At 23.5% G+C, this 18,502-nt stretch overlaps 9 protein-coding genes across 9 annotated transcripts; 4 read left to right on the forward strand and 5 right to left on the reverse strand.

Annotated features, from left to right (window-relative positions):
- Window positions 1–126: 126 nt before the first annotated feature.
- Window positions 127–541, forward strand: SRAE_1000076800 (Hypothetical protein; the record flags this gene model as incomplete). The annotated part of the gene is made up of 2 exons (XM_024647643.1): window positions 127–182; window positions 232–541. The coding sequence occupies 2 exons, from the start codon at window positions 127–129 to the stop codon at window positions 539–541; spliced, it is 366 nt and encodes a 121-aa protein (XP_024501700.1).
- Window positions 542–1,184: 643 nt separating this feature from the next.
- On the forward strand, window positions 1,185–1,569 carry SRAE_1000076900 (Barrier-to-autointegration factor, BAF family-containing protein; the record flags this gene model as incomplete). The annotated part of the gene is made up of 2 exons (XM_024647644.1): window positions 1,185–1,346; window positions 1,384–1,569. 2 exons carry the CDS (start codon window positions 1,185–1,187, stop codon window positions 1,567–1,569), a joined length of 348 nt encoding a protein of 115 aa, XP_024501701.1.
- A 1,042-nt stretch (window positions 1,570–2,611) lies between these two features.
- On the reverse strand, window positions 2,612–5,266 carry SRAE_1000077000 (Hypothetical protein; the record flags this gene model as incomplete). Its single annotated transcript, XM_024647645.1, has 2 exons — window positions 2,612–5,140; window positions 5,183–5,266. 2 exons carry the CDS (start codon window positions 5,264–5,266, stop codon window positions 2,612–2,614), a joined length of 2,613 nt encoding a protein of 870 aa, XP_024501702.1.
- A 179-nt stretch (window positions 5,267–5,445) lies between these two features.
- SRAE_1000077100 (RNA-binding protein 34) lies at window positions 5,446–6,449 on the reverse strand (the record flags this gene model as incomplete). The annotated part of the gene is made up of 2 exons (XM_024647646.1): window positions 5,446–6,211; window positions 6,256–6,449. The coding sequence occupies 2 exons, from the start codon at window positions 6,447–6,449 to the stop codon at window positions 5,446–5,448; spliced, it is 960 nt and encodes a 319-aa protein (XP_024501703.1).
- A 135-nt stretch (window positions 6,450–6,584) lies between these two features.
- SRAE_1000077200 (Ku, C-terminal domain-containing protein) lies at window positions 6,585–8,312 on the forward strand (the record flags this gene model as incomplete). The annotated part of the gene is made up of 3 exons (XM_024647647.1): window positions 6,585–6,707; window positions 6,747–7,909; window positions 7,955–8,312. 3 exons carry the CDS (start codon window positions 6,585–6,587, stop codon window positions 8,310–8,312), a joined length of 1,644 nt encoding a protein of 547 aa, XP_024501704.1.
- Window positions 8,313–8,458: 146 nt separating this feature from the next.
- Window positions 8,459–9,259, reverse strand: SRAE_1000077300 (Hypothetical protein; the record flags this gene model as incomplete). Its single annotated transcript, XM_024647648.1, has 1 exon — window positions 8,459–9,259. One exon carries the CDS (start codon window positions 9,257–9,259, stop codon window positions 8,459–8,461), a length of 801 nt encoding a protein of 266 aa, XP_024501705.1.
- A 3,553-nt stretch (window positions 9,260–12,812) lies between these two features.
- SRAE_1000077400 (Sulfotransferase 6B1) lies at window positions 12,813–13,871 on the forward strand (the record flags this gene model as incomplete). Its single annotated transcript, XM_024647649.1, has 3 exons — window positions 12,813–13,110; window positions 13,154–13,658; window positions 13,715–13,871. 3 exons carry the CDS (start codon window positions 12,813–12,815, stop codon window positions 13,869–13,871), a joined length of 960 nt encoding a protein of 319 aa, XP_024501706.1.
- A 59-nt stretch (window positions 13,872–13,930) lies between these two features.
- SRAE_1000077500 (G protein-coupled receptor, rhodopsin-like family and GPCR, rhodopsin-like, 7TM domain and 7TM GPCR, serpentine receptor class w (Srw) family-containing protein) lies at window positions 13,931–15,519 on the reverse strand (the record flags this gene model as incomplete). The annotated part of the gene is made up of 2 exons (XM_024647650.1): window positions 13,931–15,164; window positions 15,209–15,519. 2 exons carry the CDS (start codon window positions 15,517–15,519, stop codon window positions 13,931–13,933), a joined length of 1,545 nt encoding a protein of 514 aa, XP_024501707.1.
- Window positions 15,520–16,152: 633 nt separating this feature from the next.
- Window positions 16,153–17,834, reverse strand: SRAE_1000077600 (Major facilitator superfamily and Major facilitator superfamily domain, general substrate transporter and Major facilitator superfamily domain-containing protein; the record flags this gene model as incomplete). The annotated part of the gene is made up of 2 exons (XM_024647651.1): window positions 16,153–17,406; window positions 17,472–17,834. 2 exons carry the CDS (start codon window positions 17,832–17,834, stop codon window positions 16,153–16,155), a joined length of 1,617 nt encoding a protein of 538 aa, XP_024501708.1.
- Window positions 17,835–18,502: the final 668 nt, after the last annotated feature.

An 18,502-nucleotide genomic window follows, 5' to 3' on the forward strand; every position in this document is an offset into this window, starting at 1 on the left:
TATTATTTTAAAAGAAACATTTAATAAGTTTAATGTATTCTTAAAGAGAAGCTTTCTTGGAGACATATGTATCATAAAAAATACTATTACTTTAATTGTTTTTTTGTATATAAATAATATAAGGAGATGAATAAATATTTATGTATTATTAAACGATTTACTTCTAGTAAACCTTCACAAAGGTAATTATTATTATTATTATTATTTTTTAATTATATTTTTTTATTTTAGTCCGCCAAAAATAAAATCTAAAGAACCACTCTTGGCACATGAAACAAAATATGGAAATATAACTAAAAAATGGAATTATAGATCAGAAATTGTTAAACATAAAAAATTGGATCATAAACACTATTTTATTTGGTTAGGTTTTGGGGCATTTTCTTTAATAGGTGGCTTGTTTTTTATTACAATAAAATCAGCTGTTCTTAAAAACAGGAAAGAAGAAATGCAAATGAGAGAAAATCTTCGTAAAGAGTTAGAATTAACAGGCCAGGAGAGGAAACAAATTGGTGTAATGGATTCTATCACTAAAGATTAAATTTGCCTTAAAAAAATTAATTTAGTTTCATGTTATATTAGTTGTTATAACTATAATAATACTATAAGATATAGGTGTTTATTTTTTTTATTTATAAAAGTCAGTTAAATATTTTAAGATTTGATATTTTATTGAAGTCATTGTTTATTATCAGAAATATTTTTTTTCGACAAAATTTAATTGAAAAATAGAAAACAATATAATGAAAATGTAAAATATAGTATTTATTTATGACAAAACAAGTGAACAATGATATATTTTTATAAACAAAACTATTATCACATTTAAAAATATAAGGGCATTTTGCAAATATATCATTAATAAATTTGATAATTTAAAATAATTAATTAATTAATTATATTATTCAATGATAAATTATTAATTTATAAGAAAATGTATAAAGAGAACATTTTTTATTAAAAAATATTTTTGGCCAATGAAAAATTATTTTTTCAAATAAAATATATTCGTGTAATTAAAAATTTATATGTAAACATCAAACAGATATTTTGTTATATAATTACATTGATCATTGATAAAATAAATTATTAATTTTGATAAGGTTTTTTAAATCATACATTTCTTATTTTTATTCTGTCGATATTTAAACAATTATTTAGTTAAATATTATATCTTGTTTGTCATGAATCATTCACCATTTTTTAAAAAAATTTTTAATGCAGATCAGAAAAATTATGTTCATGTAGAATATTTTGATGGTTGGCTTATAAACTCTCTCCAAAGTCACGAAATATCTGAAATGCCTTTTTTAAGTCGCCACACTATTAATAATTTTAACAATAAAGTATGTTTAATGTAAAAATTATATTATTTTTTTTTAGGATTTTGTTTATACAAATCAGATACTTGGACAATTATTGGTTTTTAATTATTCAAGAACACGTTTTATCTACTGGATCAACACATACATCGGTGGGACTATAGCAGAAGCTGAATACTTGTATGACGTTTTAAAAAAATATACAACAGCTGAACCGGTGAGAGAAGGAAATGGGAGTATTGTATAAAAATATCGCTGTCTTTTTTTTAAAATTTATAAAAAATTGTTTATAATAGAGATGAAACTTTTTTTCGTATAATCAAGATAAATTTCAGCAAAAAGTAAAAGTAACAGGTGACAGTTATTTATTTTAAAAATTGTAAAAAAAAAACAACTATTTTTTTATGTAATTTTTTATTTTTAATACAAAAGCTACAATACTTATGAATGTTAAAATTATATATATTCACAACAAAATTGAACAAGTATCTGCAAAGCATAAAATTACTCAAAAAATTTGATCAGTTTCGAATAATGTTCTTTTTTTTCCATAAAAAGTAAACTATTCCAAACGACAACAGTACTTAAAATCATATCTAAATTTTCTCTAAATTTTATACAAAGTTTCTTTCAGGGACGAATAATGTATGAATATCACAAAGTTTTTCAACGAAATTTTAATTCAATAATTATAATTTAAAAAAATGTTTAAACTTGTTTCTTTACTTGTGCTATCATAACTACCTTCAGAATTTAATATTATTTACATGTTTTTAGTATTTTGTATGTCACAATTTTTTTTATCTACTGTTCAAAATTCACATTTTAATAATTTTATTTGTAAAAAATTTATCAACTTTTTTCTGAAAGTATTAAATTTTTGATAATTCATGCTAGAATCCAATTTACAGAAATAAAATTTTTTTGATAAGAAATTACATTTATTTTCATCACACTTTCGTATTTTAGACACCAATATTTTTCTTCTAAATTTATTTCAAATAAAGTCAACTTCTGTTACTAGAGAACTTTTTTTATTTTGCCTTAAGATTGATTTTAAATCTTTTTTCTTTAATTTGAAATACAAACAATGAAAATTTTCAAGTTTGTAATTTAAGAATAAAAGAAATGTAATAGAACGCTAAATGTAGGAGAAAAAACAATCTAAAACACTTGTTCTAATTTCATTGATAAATGATATTTTAAAAAAAAAACTATGAAACTTTTTATTAAGAAGTAAAAAATTAAAAAAATTCCATAACAGATTTTCTATCTGAATATGTGTAAAATTAAAGATCAAGCTCTAATGGGCTTAAGTTTAGCAATACAAGAGATTTAAATTTATTATTTATTACTCCCCATAAGCGAGTTATTTCATTGAACATTTTCTGTGATGATTCATCTTCTGTACTGACACATTCGAATATCCATGGTTTAATATCAATGAGATAATGATAAAGAACATTTCGAATTGAATCATAAAGATCTGGTCCATGATACATTGCATCAATAATCTCAGGATAAATTTTTAATAGTGAAATAAGTATTGTCTCAGGAGCATTAACATTGTTTAGTGTATTAAGCCAAGAACTTGTCTGTTGAACACAAAAATCATTAAATTCATAACAAGTACAAAATTCTTTAAAAGTTTCCAAACCAAAGAGAAACAATTTTTCCTTAAATACTCCATCATTTTCCGAAGCAAAACTTGTTTTTGTATAGTGTCTTTCGATAACAGAATGAAATTGCATCCAAAATTGCCAAGCCTTATATGAAAATTCTTCTGAGTTATTTTCAGAAACAGCACGGATAGAGCTATTTTTATGGCAGTCGATAATTATGGAAGAGATAAATTTAATCTTAAGTGTTTTTATTATAAGATCATCACTAAAAAAGAATTCTTCTCCATTAGATATTTGACAGCGTGATTCAAGTATTGATAAAATAGACTCTAAATTAGTTGTCCAATGTTCTACATAAAACATCCATTCTTTCATAATAAGATTTCGTGTTTTTGTTGAATAGAAAAGTTTTGCACAATAATCCATAATCTTCTCAAAATAATTTAAGCCATTAGGATTTTTTATTTTGTTATCATATTTAATTATATCTGTTCCTTTATTAATAAAATCCAAAATTTCCAATGGTTTATGATGAATACATCTATCAAAGTATTCCATAACAACATCCTCTGAAGCTCCAAAATTTTCAATAGAGCGAAGCATTCTAATACGTTCATCCAATGCTGCGTCGTTACCAACATATTCCAAAAGAGTCATTATTGTTTGGTAAACTTGGCTATTTTTATACTTATCCTTTGCTATTGAATGAAGTTTCAAAACATAATTATCTAACGTTTCTATAGCTTTTTTTTTATTTAAAGTTACAAGTTGTTTTCTTCCTTTATCATATAATGTGGCAGCAGCTTCTATAAAAGAATTCACGACATCAAGATTTTCAGATTGTTGTGATTTTAACTGAGATGCTTCATAAGGAGTTAAGTCTGATAAAGAAGACTCCTGCCTTAAGTTACCCATAAGAAGCGTTAATGAGTGATGCATTAAATTACGTACATGCTTCAAAATAGCATTTATATTTAATAAATTATCCATTTGAATCCATTTATGAAAGAGATAATTTGCAAACCTGTTTTTAGTAAAGTGTTCTTTAAAAACATTCAGGTACTTATCAATATCTTTTTCATCTTCAAAAAAATGATCGAAAAGTGGTTTCACAATAAGTCTTACAATCCTCCTAACAATTGACATATCTTTTTCCACTTCAAGAACAATTATAAATTCTTTAATATCATTTGTATCCAAAGTTATTACTTCATTAGATTGCAAGATATCCAGACAATTTAATCCAGCTGATTTTGCAGACTTATCAGCGTCGCGTAAAATAAACGGAATTTTCATCCTCATGATCTTTGCAATACAAGATCCTGTAAATGGATAAGCACTCAAAAGTCCTATTCCATCATAAACTTTGGCACGTACGATTGCAACACTTTCGTTTGAAAGTTTATCAATAAATAATGAAATAATTTCACGAAGATCACTACCATCAAGTTGAAACCATCCTCTACCTAAAACGCCCAGAAATTCTTTGGCAAGAAATGCTCTTATTGGAACAAAAGGATCCATAATAAGTCTTTTTAATGCTGTAACTTGGAGCATAAAACAAGTCTCAACATCAGATGAATCAACCTTAAGTTTTGGATTTATTGGAAACATGTGTGTTAACATAATTGCAGTATTAAGACGATCCAACTTATGACGTAATGAATAATCAAGCCATAGAAACTCAAGAGTACCCTTGTATAGCAAAAGTTGTGCATTATTAATAATATTGCCTTTCACAGCGTTACCATTAGTTTTTGAAACTTCTCTACTTTTATCACAAATAGCTTCAAACAAATTCATAAATTTGTTTTGAATATTACTGTCCTCAGCAAAAATAGCAAGTTCAAATATTTTAGATACTACTAAAGCAATAAATATATCTATCTCTCTATCTTGTTCTTCTAAAGAACAATTGCTAACAGTACTTTTAACAAAACTAAATGTACTAATCAAAAGTTCTGCATATCTTTTATAATGTGTATCAGACTTAATATTTAATATAGCATTTCCAAATGTTTTTCTAAACAAATTTGGACCAATAGAATAATAAAAATTAGCTGCAATTTTAGTTCCTTCACGTTTTTCTAGAAATTCACTATTTGTAATAGAAGCTATCATGTCATGAACTGATAAAATTTTTACAGCCTCAGGAATTTCTGATTTTCTTTTATACAAAAGAGCTAACTTTTTTTTCTAAAAAAATTATCATAAAAATAAAGATAATTATTTTCTTACCATAACTTGGGGATTAGTAACACATTCTCTATAGAGATCAACCCATGATTCATTGCTTACTAATGTTAAATCAACGTTTTCCATTGAAAGTATAATACAACTATAATAAATAATTTGATCAAAATGAATAATATGTGGTAAGAAAAAAAGCGCTAAAAATAAAACGTTACTCCAGAATAACTTTCTTGACAAGAAACATTTATTAAAAACTCATAATTAATTAATTGTAAACAAATATAAAAAAAAACACAACAACAAAAATTTTAAGACATTATGGTCTTTTTGTTATCTTTCTTATCTGTACGTTTTTTAAATTTTTTATTTATATTTTTTGATCTAGGTAAAACTCCACTATGTTTATTATTTTTTCCATCTTTTCTATCTCCCTTATTAAATTTTTTTCCTTGCCGACCATTGTTAGCCGATCTGTTCTTCTTTTTGGCAATCTTTGTTACTCTTATTTCTCTTCCAAGTAATTGAGATCCATTGAGGGTTAGTGCTTTTTTAAGTAATGTAGGATCTGAAAGTCTCACGAAGGCTATTCCAATACCTTCATGTGAATTTCTATCACGTACAACACGAACAGCATTGACGTCAACAACAGGAGAAAAATGTTTTATTAAATCATCTTCTGTAATTTTAAGATGTAGGTTACCTACAAAAACTGAACATTTTGGATCGTATTTTATATCATTAGCCGATGTAACAATTAACTGACGACCATCAATTTCATGTTTTCCAGCTGCAAGTGCAGCACCAACAGATTCTTCTTTTTCATATTTCACATAAAATGTCAAACTCTTTTGTAATTCTGAAAATTTACCAGTTTGTGCAGCAGCTCTCCTACTCATTTTTTCATTTTGTGGTAAAACATTACGCATTCTTACAGAATGAACTTTTCCAAAATGATGAAATATATTACGAATCTTGTCTCTTGTTGTATTCAATGGTGCATTACCAACATATAAAGTTCTTGGACATTCATCATCTCTTTGCTTAACTGTATCTAATTTTTGTTGTATTTTCTTTCTAAATAATAAAAATTTATTACATTCTTAAAAATCTAAACAAACTTGTGTTCTTCTCTTTCTTTATGTTTTTCTTCCTTACGTTGTTCTTCAGCTCTTGTATGTGTTATAACCATTTTCTCTGCAGCTGTAACTGGTCCACTTTCTTCATCAGAAGAACTACTACTTTCTTCTTCATTATTGTTAGAAGCACCAAATAAAGCAGCAGCAAGATTTCCAGGACGATATTTTGAAGTCATATTTAGGTAAAATATTTTTTAAAAATATTATTCTATTCAAATGTTAGAACGTTACTCCAAATAAATCATGAAGTCGTTTTAAGATTAAGTGATAAGAATTGTATCTTATGTTTTGTTTGAAGTTAAACTAAAATTATGAAGTATTATATATTTGTTGATTTTTCATCTTTTCAAAAAGATAAAGATACTTCTGTAATAATTAATACTATTGATGATTTTACAAATAATCTTAAAGATGTCCGGCATACAACTGAACAGGTATAAATAAATATCACATTCATTATAAATTAATTTTAGATAAATTTGGAAGAAATTGATGGAAATCTAAGTATTTATTTTGAAAGTTTGGGTGTAAAATGTGAATGTAATTTGATCGAAGGAATTTTTATATCCTCATCAAAGTCTAAATATTTTGATGAAATTGACATTAAAAAAATTCCATTTCCTTCCTATTTTATTTTTTATGATAAAGACGATAGTGATAAATCTATAAACTCTAAAATGAATGATGCTTTGTTTTTATGGAAAAAAAGATATTTTCTCGACAATCATAGATTATCTTTTCAAGTTTCTAAAAATATTTCTGAAGTTATTCAATGTATATTAAATATTAGAAATTTTATTTGTCAAACAGAAGATCTATTTCTTGCTGGCCATCCTGATTTTAGTATATGGTTTGAGTGTAGTCCTAAAATTCCTGCATACATATCAAGTATTTTGTGGGGTGTATCCGAAGGAGTCAATGATAGATATATTAAATCTTGTTTTGATGATTCACTAATTGAAGAGAAAAAAACTATTTCAGAAGATAAAAATATGCATGAAATTAAACAAGAGTATATAGAACAAGATAATGTTAAATCAAATGAAAATAATACAACTTTAAATAATGTCTCTTTAGATACATTCTTTTGGAAAGTTTCTGAAGTAAAAAAAGAAGTTGGTGAAAATTTTGATACAACACATGACTTTTATAATTCAAGTATAAATAATACTCACAAAAGTGCAAAAACAAATAAGTGGGATGTAAAAAATATTTCTACTATAAAGACAAAATTAGGAGATTTATTTGAAGAAAAGCAAGGAGAAATTACTAAAGTTAAAGAACATTTTATTCCTCTTAAAAATAAAAAATCTTTTCCTATATATGGTGCAGAAACGGATTATGATTCAAATTTATCTGAATTAGATGGTTTAATAAGTCATCATCTTGAAATAATTTCTTTTGGTTCAGTAAACCAAATATTAAACATAAAAGTATTTCAACCACGTTTTGAATTAAAATGTAAAAAACTTCCAAATGAAAGTGAAGAAAGCAAAAATATAAGAAATCAAACGTATTACGATTCATTAGGTGAAGTTCTTTTTACAAAAAAGGTTGTTATGTATTTTAAACATGTAGCATCGGGTGAATATGGGTTTATACAAGCAACAAAGTTTTTTAATGATGAAATAAGAATGTATGCAAGTTTTTTTGATTATCATAAAAAGAAATTTGTTTTAAGTGGAAAACCAATCGAGCATGCAATTGAATATCCAGAAAGGAATGGGACATGGGGAACAAGTAATGTACAAAATTATGAGAGACAATGTTGGCTTACAATTTCATCTTTTCGTAATGAATGTTACAAAATATATCGCTTTTTGTTAAATAGTGATAAAACAGTTAAATTAAAAAATTACATCAAGTTAATGAGAGAACATGCCAGGATAATTGGTATGAGTGAACAGTACAATAAATTTCTTAAAGAAATGGTAACTACAGTTTTACCTGAAAATTCAGATAATCTGTCACAAGAACATTATAATTTATTGAAAAGTCTTTCTTCAGAGGGTATATATTCCCCAGAAATAGATTGTTAAAAAATATTCTTTTTATTGTTATTTGAAAAGTAAAATGAGGACTTATAATAGTAGAAAAAAAACTTTATAAAAAAAGAAAATAACAATTTTTAGGAATTATTAAAATTGAATTAACAAATGAATTAATTAAACAGATATACAAAAAATCATTGGTTGGAAGCTAACTCTTCATAGATCTCTAATTCGTCTGGTTTTAACTTTTTAAAGGCCTTTTGAAGTTTCTTTTCCCTGGCTTCCTCTCCTATGTCTGCATACTTATTTTTCTTAGCTTGTTTAAAAAAGTCAAAAGCTGTCTTTTTATGAACGACTTTTCTAGCGTTTCTCTTTGTTACTTTACCGAGATCAATCATTTGTTTTTTTGTGTAATCTTTTTGTTCAGTGTTTAACTCACTTTCATGATCAATGAGAAACTGTTCCAATTTTTCATTGTATTCATGAACATTTCTTTCATAATTTTCTTGTGCCTTAATTCTATTTATATTGGAGACGTCACCAAAAGCTTCTTTAACATCAGCAGGTGGTCTGGCAAAAAGATTCTTATGGCCACAAACAGATAAAAATTCATTGTATAATGGTAAAGGTCTTTTCGGGAAATCGGGATATAGTGTTACTATATCCCCACGTGTAAAACGTTGCATAATAGCTGTAGCCATAAATTCATAAGTAATGCTATCTCTTCTTGTAGAATATCTATATGCATTTTTGAAACTTTCCTCAACTTCATTGAGTGGTAAAGTAAAAGCATTTTCATCTAAAGCAGGAGCCAATTTACTGGTACCACGTTTCTTGGCAATAGATCCATTAGTGTCAGCAATTGTTTTACATAAAGTTAAAAGTTCAGAAATAGGCATTTTGATCCCATCAATTGTTTGGGAACATTTATCCTCATCAGAACAACTCATTTCAGAAAGCGAACGTTTTCTATTAACTTTTTTTGGTGAAGACATGATTTTCTAAAAATATAAATTTAAAAATATATCATAAAAATAAAATTGTGACAAAATGCGAAGAAATATAAATAAGTATAATTTTATGGTGGCAGAGAGAGACGATAACTAAAATGTGCATTGGGTAGAATTATATGCATCACACTGACATAAATTGTGTGGCTGATAAAACTATTTCAACGCGAAATAGGCTGCCTGCACATCTTTAATTTTAGGGAAAAATCTACGCTACACAGCCTAACATTACTTACTACTTTCCTCTTATTTCTATACAGACATGGTGAAGCGCCATAGTTAATAATAATAAGAGAGAATATCAAACTAAAAGAGACATATATACAACGACAAATTTAATGCTTGGTAATGTTAAAGTATACACATATATTTACAGGTGACAATATACAAAAGTGATTTGAGAGAAGGGGTGAATGTAAAATTGGATATTAATTATCATTTTATTTTTGATCGTGTTAATATCAAAATCATGTCGCTGGCTGTAGAATGTGGTATAGTCAGACAATGAATAGGGCATCAAGATTTTTAATATATTTGTATCCTTTTAGTGTTCAAAAATTTTTTTTACTACAAGAAGTTAAATTTGGCGCCACAATATTTTTAATTTTATATTGTTTTTGGAAAATTGAAATCATTGGTAAGTATTCAATGACTTGAAATTGAAAAAAAAAAGAAAATTGCAATGATTGCAAAGGATTAAATTTAAAAGAAAAATTCTAGTTTTTTATTGATATAGTTTCAATAACATGAAAATTTTCATTTTTTAAAATAATTTATATATTTACAGTAAAACTTTTCTTATAGGTAGAAAATGACTGATAAAAATTTTGTCGAAGTTAAAAAACATTCCTAGATATTAAAAATAAGGAAGAACATGTAATTTTATGTATGAAATTAATTTATGAAATGAAAAAAATGAATATTATCCAAGTTAAATTATGTACCTTTTTTTAGAAATGAAACAATTTTTAAAAATGATAGGAAAAATAACTTTAAAAATTTTTAATTAATAAAGAGACATATCATGTAAAACATTTCAATTAATATTTTGAAAAACTTACTATTGATAAAAGTTTGAAAACAGTGTTAAGAATATTTGTAAAAAATTTAATCCCATAAACTACATTTGAATATTATTTTTATATTCAGAATAATTACAAAAATTTTAAATTTTAAAAAAAAATTTAAAAATTGAAGTACTTTTTAGAGGAAAGTTAATATCTTCTTTTGCATTGAAACTATTAAAAAATAGATTTGGCCAAAAGATAAAGAAAATTTGAAGGACAACATACTTGAATTTCAGAAATGAATTGTTTCTCTGAGTCATTTTATAACTTTACAAATTGTAAACTATAGTATTTTATACTAGTATTATGTAAACGTTTATTTTATATTGATATAATTCATTTTGATTTTAGTTAGAAATTCCATTTCTTACAAAGTTGATGGTATTTTTACTACTTCTTTTAAGAAACAAATGGTTATATATTAGGTATTAAACAAAGATATGACTTTAAATTATTCTTTTATTTATTATAATATTTATTCATCTTATTATTAAATATTGATGTAATAACTGTTATAGTGTGACAATTGTTTATTAATAACTATAAAATAAATTTTTGAATTAATTCATATATATTTATTATTAATTCGACATTGTTTTTATAGGAATTTATTAAAAGAGATAAAAAATTACAAAGAAAAAGTTTTAAATACGATTATTTTAATAAACAATATCAAAAGATTATCTAGTATTGAAATGAATAAGCCAATTTAATAATTAAAAAATGTTAAGAAAAAAAAAATAAAAGATTTACTTGTTATATTATACTGAAAAATTTAAATATTAAATTTATTATGTATTATATTACTTTATTAATTGTTATTTTTAATAATAATAATAGCATGTTGAATTATTTTAAACTTTACATTCACACTTTATATTTTAAAGTATTTAATTATTAATCCGAAATATCCTTTTTTTCATTTACAAAAATAAAATTTAAGATGCAGTAGCAATACGGTTTGTTTTCATTTGTAGCATAAGGACTTGATAAACATACACCCCCATATAAACTAAATTGAGGACTTGCATTTCTACATTTTTTTGCACAAATTAAATAATCATATTTATTTCCACATTTATAATTTGAATTTAATACTCTACCATTAATTGATATGTCTAAAGCATAGCTAAACAAAGATAATTGAAATATAGCTATAAATATAAAATATATAAAATTCATTTCAATAAATGTGAATTTTGATAAATAAAAAATATATAATTTACATTTATGTGATTTTAAAATATTTACATATTTTATTTTCAATTTTGAATTTTACAAAAATTTAAAAAAAAACAACTTCTGAAGATAATTTAAATTTATTCTATAATAGTTTACTGTTCATATAGTTATACTTTTATTTATATTATTAACTTTTATTAAGAAAATTATTGCTTAAAATATATATCATTAGAAATAATTTATACAGACATTTTTATTAATTTAGGAGAATTTTAATTTTTCTTTAATATTTTTTCTAGAAATGAGTCATAACATTTTTGAATGAGTCTTGTAATGGTTTAATGACTTTGAAATATTCGTAAAATAAAAAATTTTATTAATCAGTTATCAATACACATTTTAATATTTTATATGTCATTAAATTTTTTTTTTACAGTTATCTTTTATATCTAAAAAATTTTTAATTATTATTAAAAATTATTAATTGTATTACAAGGTGCTTAAAAATGTTAGTGATTATTATTACTTATTAAAAAAACTATCATATTTATGATTATAATAATATTAAATAAAGAAATACCAGCTTTAAAAATAATCGAAAGTTTTATGTATTAGAAAGAATTTTCAAAAATAAAGTCATTATTTTTATTCTGAAATATATATTTTATATTTATAATATATTTTCAAAGTTTTTCTACTTTTTTTTTTTAAATTTCTGAATTTTTCAAAAATTTGAATACGGTAAATAAAAATATATATATTTAAAAAATTTTATAAAAAACTAAATTGCTATACATTCATTAATGTGTAGTTTGATCATTTTCTTTTTATTATTAACTACAAAATTGATCAAGTTGAATGTAGTATTAATTTGGTACTTTAAAAGACATATATTAGCACCAAATTTAAAACACAGACTTTGATACTTCTTCATGCTTCTATCATTTTTTGGTGGATGAATACTAAATTATTATTAGATTAATAATTAAAATTAATATATTAAAACTAATATAATCAAAATTCTACTGGTAACAATTTTTGTTATCAATAATTTTTATAATAAAATGGAACTAAATAATAGTAATTTTGTAGTTGTGATAGAATTTAAGTTACAATTTTTATTGTTTGCTTAATAAATCACACCAACAACATTTTAATAATTGCTATCATTATATTAATAATCTTCTTAGATATGATTATAATTTAATGATAAAATATAAACAAATAAAAATTTAATATAAAAAAGATAAAAACATTTATAATTAATCATTTTAAAGTTTCATCACATTATGTCCCTAGAAGATCGCCCTCTCTTTGAACAGATAGCTGTTAAAAAATTAATAGAAATTCATGAAAAGAATCCTAAGTATGTTATAGAACATCCAACTGGAGATCGACCGGCATTATATCCTGTTGATGGAATTCTTCAAATGGCTTATTGTACCCCAGAATCAGTTAGATCAGCTAGAAAAATAATTCCCAGAGATGATGATATATTTATTTGTACCACTCCAAAAAGTGGAACTACATTTTGTCAAAATATTTGCCTATGCCTAGTTAATAGAACATATCTTAATGGAAAACAAGGTAAAAAATAAAATTCATATAAAATATTTAATATCATTTAAAGATTTTCTTGTGGATTCACCATTTATTGAAATGTATGGAGGTGATGTTATTGATGCTTATCCTTCTCGAAGAGTACTCAAGACTCACTTTACTTATGATTGGGTACCAAAAAGTAAAAAAGCAAAGTATATTTATTGTGTAAGAAATCCTAAGGATACATTAGCAAGTTATTATTTTTATAATAAAATACTTAAAATTGCTAATTGGGAAAATGGTCAATTTGATGTTATGTTTGAAATGTTTATGAATGATGAAATTGAAAGTGGAGGTTATTTTAGTCATATTAAATCATGGTTACCTCATATCAATGATGAAAATGTTTTGTTTCTTGTTTATGAAGAAATGTGTAAAGATTTAAAGGGTTCTATTATTAAAATTGCTAATTTCGTAGGCGGTGAAGCATTAAAAATTATTAATAATGAAGAATTGTTAGAAAAAGTAATATCGGAATGTTCTTTTGAAGGAATGAAAAAGAAAAACAATATGTTTTCAAATGAAGCTGTATAGTAAGTTTTTGTTTCTATAATAAAATTAAATATATTTTTTTTTCAATAATATTTAGTCATAGTAAAAGTTTTATTAGAAAAGGTGGTTCTAGAAATTGGAAAGATTTAATGAGTAAGGAACAATCTGATAGACTTGACAAGAAATTTAATGAAGTTTTTAAAGGTACTATTCTTGAAAATTTATGGATAAAAGAAATGAAATGGGAAAATTAATAAATCTGTTTTATTAATAATGAATAGTAAATAAATTTTATTATCAATAATTAGTAAATTTATAAGTAGCTTATATTTTCATCACCAAAAGATTTTTGTTGCTTATTTTTTATATCATTTATATTTGAACATGTATATCCAACTTCACAAATATTTTCTTTTCTTAGATTATTATATGCGAATAAACTTGAAAAACTACTATAGGTACTTGTATCACTTATACGAATATTTAAACTTTTTTCAGATGATGTCATAAATTTTTTATTTAATTTTTTTCTACTATAAACACTGTTATTGTCTTTAACTTCCATATCATTTCTTTTATTATATCTTTTTTGTTGTTTTAATTTGTCTGTTTTTATTCTTTTTCTGTAACTTGAATTTGTTTTATTAGAATCATCATTTAATTTTAATACAATTTCTGAAACATAATTTGTTGGTTCTCTTGAAAAAAGTGAATTTGTTACCCGACTTGAAAAATGTGATAAATATCCAAAATTTTTACGAAAAACAATATTAACAAAAGTTATTCTATACCTTGATGACATTATAAAATACATAAAAAAATGAACTGATGAATTTATCAATGATAATAAATCTAAAAAATCAGCCACATAATGATATATTTCTTTAAAAATATCATTTGTCCATATAGCACTTAATATTATAATTATTCCTTGAGGTAATTCCGTTAACAGGAATACAATTAATATTCCTAATAAAAGTGTTGTTGCTTTATCTTTTTTAAACTTCCTTTCATTGATTGAAGTTTTCCTGTATTGATAAAAAAACTTTTTTCTTTTTTTTTCTGCTTCATTTAATTTATACATTAAGTTAAATGATAACAACAGTAGAAGAATAGAAGGTATTAGTTTATTAAAAATTCCGGTTAACCATAAATTTGCTTTAAAAATTTTGCAATTATTTTTTTTTGCTATTTCAGAAAAGTCTAATGTATAAATGGCTTCTTTTAATAAAGTAGAATTATCATAAAAATTTTTACAATATACTTGACTACTATCTTCTATGTTCCATACTTTAGTTGTTTTTGAAATTGTATGTACAATAATATTTGGCATCGTTGTTATAAAAACACCAATCATCAATATAAAAGAAATTTTATAAGCTATCATTGAACTTTGCCATGGTGAATGAAATGAGTTAGTTTTAAATGTTGTTCTTCTTACAAATGCCATAACTACAGCTAACCAAAGTGTTAAAGAATGAAGAAATATTGATAAAATTACGTGAAAGTATAAAAATACTAACCATAAATATGAAAATGGATTTAAACTTTATTAAATATATTATAAATATTAAGAAAAATATTAACATACCATTGAAAAAATTGAAAATTTATGTTGATTCTAAAATGAAAATTATATATTAAATATGTTAACATAGTTATCATATCACATATAGCAATTACTGTCATTATACTATTAACTGATGACTTTCTAAGATTTTTTCTTGTAAGTACAATTAAATGAATAAAATTGAATGTAGTTCCAATTAAACATATTACAAAACAAATATATGGATGAATTTTCATATATGAATTTCCAAAATTTCTAACATTTTTTAGAATTTTTATTGTCATTGAATTATTAACATTAAATAAAATAGGGTCATTATCACAAATAGACATGATAATTAATATTATAAATATTGAAGAGAAATGTATGAATGAATACTTTACATGAAATATTAACTACTAAGTATAGAAGGTGTGAAAACATCATAATCTATAGAAATTATATATCCATAGAAGTAAATATTAAAAACATTTGTTTCCTATAAATTAAGAAACTTTTAAGATAAGTATGAATAATTTTTTTTAAAAACTTTGTACTTTATTTAAATTATATAAAATATACTTTAACAATCATGGGATTAAAAAAATTTTTTTTTTTGATAAAAAATATAAAATATTTAATGTTAATTTTTTTTATTATATATTATGGTAGCCATTAAATGTTTATGTCTAAATATAATAAAATAAAAATGTTATTTAATTGATATTTTCAATAAAACATGATCTTAATGTGAAATCTTTCATTATCCTCTTTAAGGATTCTTTTATTTCTTTTTTTTTTAAAATAATATTATTGATAAATGTTAATAATTTATTGAAATGTTTTATATAATCCATCATTTAAAATATTAATATTTATATATATATATACATTTTTTTTTTATTCTAATATAAATATGATAATCTACCCGGATGTTAAATTAAAAAAGCTAGCTAATTGAAAAAGTTATACATAAGTATAAAAATCTATATTTCTTCTTTAAGATTATTTTGTTTTTGAATAAAACATTTCAATTGGCCTTTTAGAATAGATTGTGGTTGTGATTCTGTTCTCATAAATGCCCATGACTCAGGTGTAGCAGAACAAATAGAAACAAAAATTCCATTTCCAAGAATAAGTATAATAAATATAACAATAAAAACATTTCTCCATTCTTCAATTGTATTATTTGGAGCAAAATATGATACAATGATTGGAATTAAAAGCATTCCAATACAATTAACTAATTGAATTATAGCCATTACAAAATGTGTAAAACTTCTGGCAACGAGTGTTGCTGATTTCATGGCACCAACAGCAATTAATCCAAGACAACTTATTGCTGCTGTAAAAAGAAATAAAGCTAATGATGATTGTGAATGATGAAGAAATCCAAGTGGTAAAAGAAATGATGCACATCCAACTAATGCAATTGTATTAAATAATTGTAATTTTAAACGTTCAGAAATAAATGTTATTTTATCTGAAAGTACACCAACTATTAATTTAGCTACTAATTGACATATTGCTGGAATTATTGCACTAAATCCTGTTTGATGTATTGGTACATGTAATACTTTATTTAAATATGTTGGCATAAATTGTAAAAATACTTGAAAACCAAATGAACTTGCCAAAAATGATATCCATATACCCCATATAGCTTTACATCTAAATATTTTACCATATGGTATTGTTCGATCTTTTTTATTAGGTTTTTTTAAACCTTCAGTTATATAATCTCTTTCTTCTCTTCCAACTAATGGATGTTTTCTTGGTGATTCTCTAAAAAAAATAACAAAAAGTATCACCAGTGATAATGAAATAAATCCATGAGCATGAAATACTGAGGCCCATCCTTTTTCAACACATAAATGTGCTGCCATTGGCATTGTTAAAAGTTGTGAAAGTTGTCCTGATGATGATAATAATGTCATAAAATTTCCTATTTCTTTTAATGGTGCCCAGTTAGCTGAGACTACACCCATCATTGGCATAACTGAAGCCATTGCTAACCCTTGTATTATACGTGCTGGAACCATATATAAAACATCAATTCTTGCAACAAATGACATTAATATTGTAGCAACAGATGATAATATTAATAGTATTGAAAAAACTGTTAATGCTCCAAGGTGATGAATTGCATATACAACCGGAATAACCATAATTATTGCACCAATACCACCACCTGCAAATATTGCAGACATCTCATTTGGTGTCATTTCAATAGGTTCATGCTAAAAATAATTTAAAAAAAATTAGTTTAAAAATATACATTTTTTAATTAAATTAATAAACTTACCAAATCAGATAATGAATGATTTGAAGTCATACATATGACATTAAAATTAAATGCTAATTCATTACTTCTTGCTGCAGTCATACATAAAACTGATAATAATAATATTAAATATCTTGTATATCCACCACAATAAAATTTTATTTTCTCTAAACTACGATCTATAAAATTATATTTGTGATAATCTTTTCTATCAATTCTTTTCTGTGGAACAAGATGTTGTGATTCAGCCAAATTTTCTGTCATATAAATAGCATTATGAATTTGTCTTGCATCATTACTATCAATTGAAGATACAGTTAAATTATTATCTATATCTGAATTCATAGTATGTAATATAGAAATGTTTCTATCCATAGCTAGCATTAAGAAATACCCTTATTTATATAATTAAGATATTTTAATCTAAAAATAAGTTATTTATTAAATAAATTATAGAAAAAAAAAATAAAACAGTGATCATTGATATATGAACATGTACAAAATAAATACAAAGAAAAAATATAGTAGAACATTAAAAGATAAAAATTATATTACTTTTTATTTATAAAAGTTTAAATATTATTTTTAAGATAATATTTTTACTAAGAATAAATAATGTTAAATTTGTTAATTATAATATATAAAATGACAATAATATTTATAAAGTTACGATATCACGATAGTTTAATAATTATTTTTGGTGTGATAATAATTCTAAAAATAGATATATTAATTATATTTAGTAAATAATTATTTACTTGTTCATTATAATAAAAAAGCCAACCTAATAAATTATTTTATTATCATTTAACTAAGAAAATGTCACCGGAAGCATTTAAGAGAAAATGATTGATGATGTAAATCTAAAAATTTTGTGTTATTTTATATGACACATAATTTAGTATAATATATATATATTTTCTTCAAAAGATGGAATGTCATAAATAAACACTTTGTAACCCAAATTTTAAAATCATATTTCGAAATAATATATAAAATTTTAGTTAAAAAAAATTATTATCAACGATAACTATTTCTTCATACTTATATAT

The sequence above is a fragment of the Strongyloides ratti genome (genome assembly GCF_001040885.1).
Source record: "Strongyloides ratti genome assembly S_ratti_ED321, chromosome : 1".
Lineage (NCBI taxonomy): Eukaryota > Metazoa > Nematoda > Chromadorea > Rhabditida > Strongyloididae > Strongyloides > Strongyloides ratti.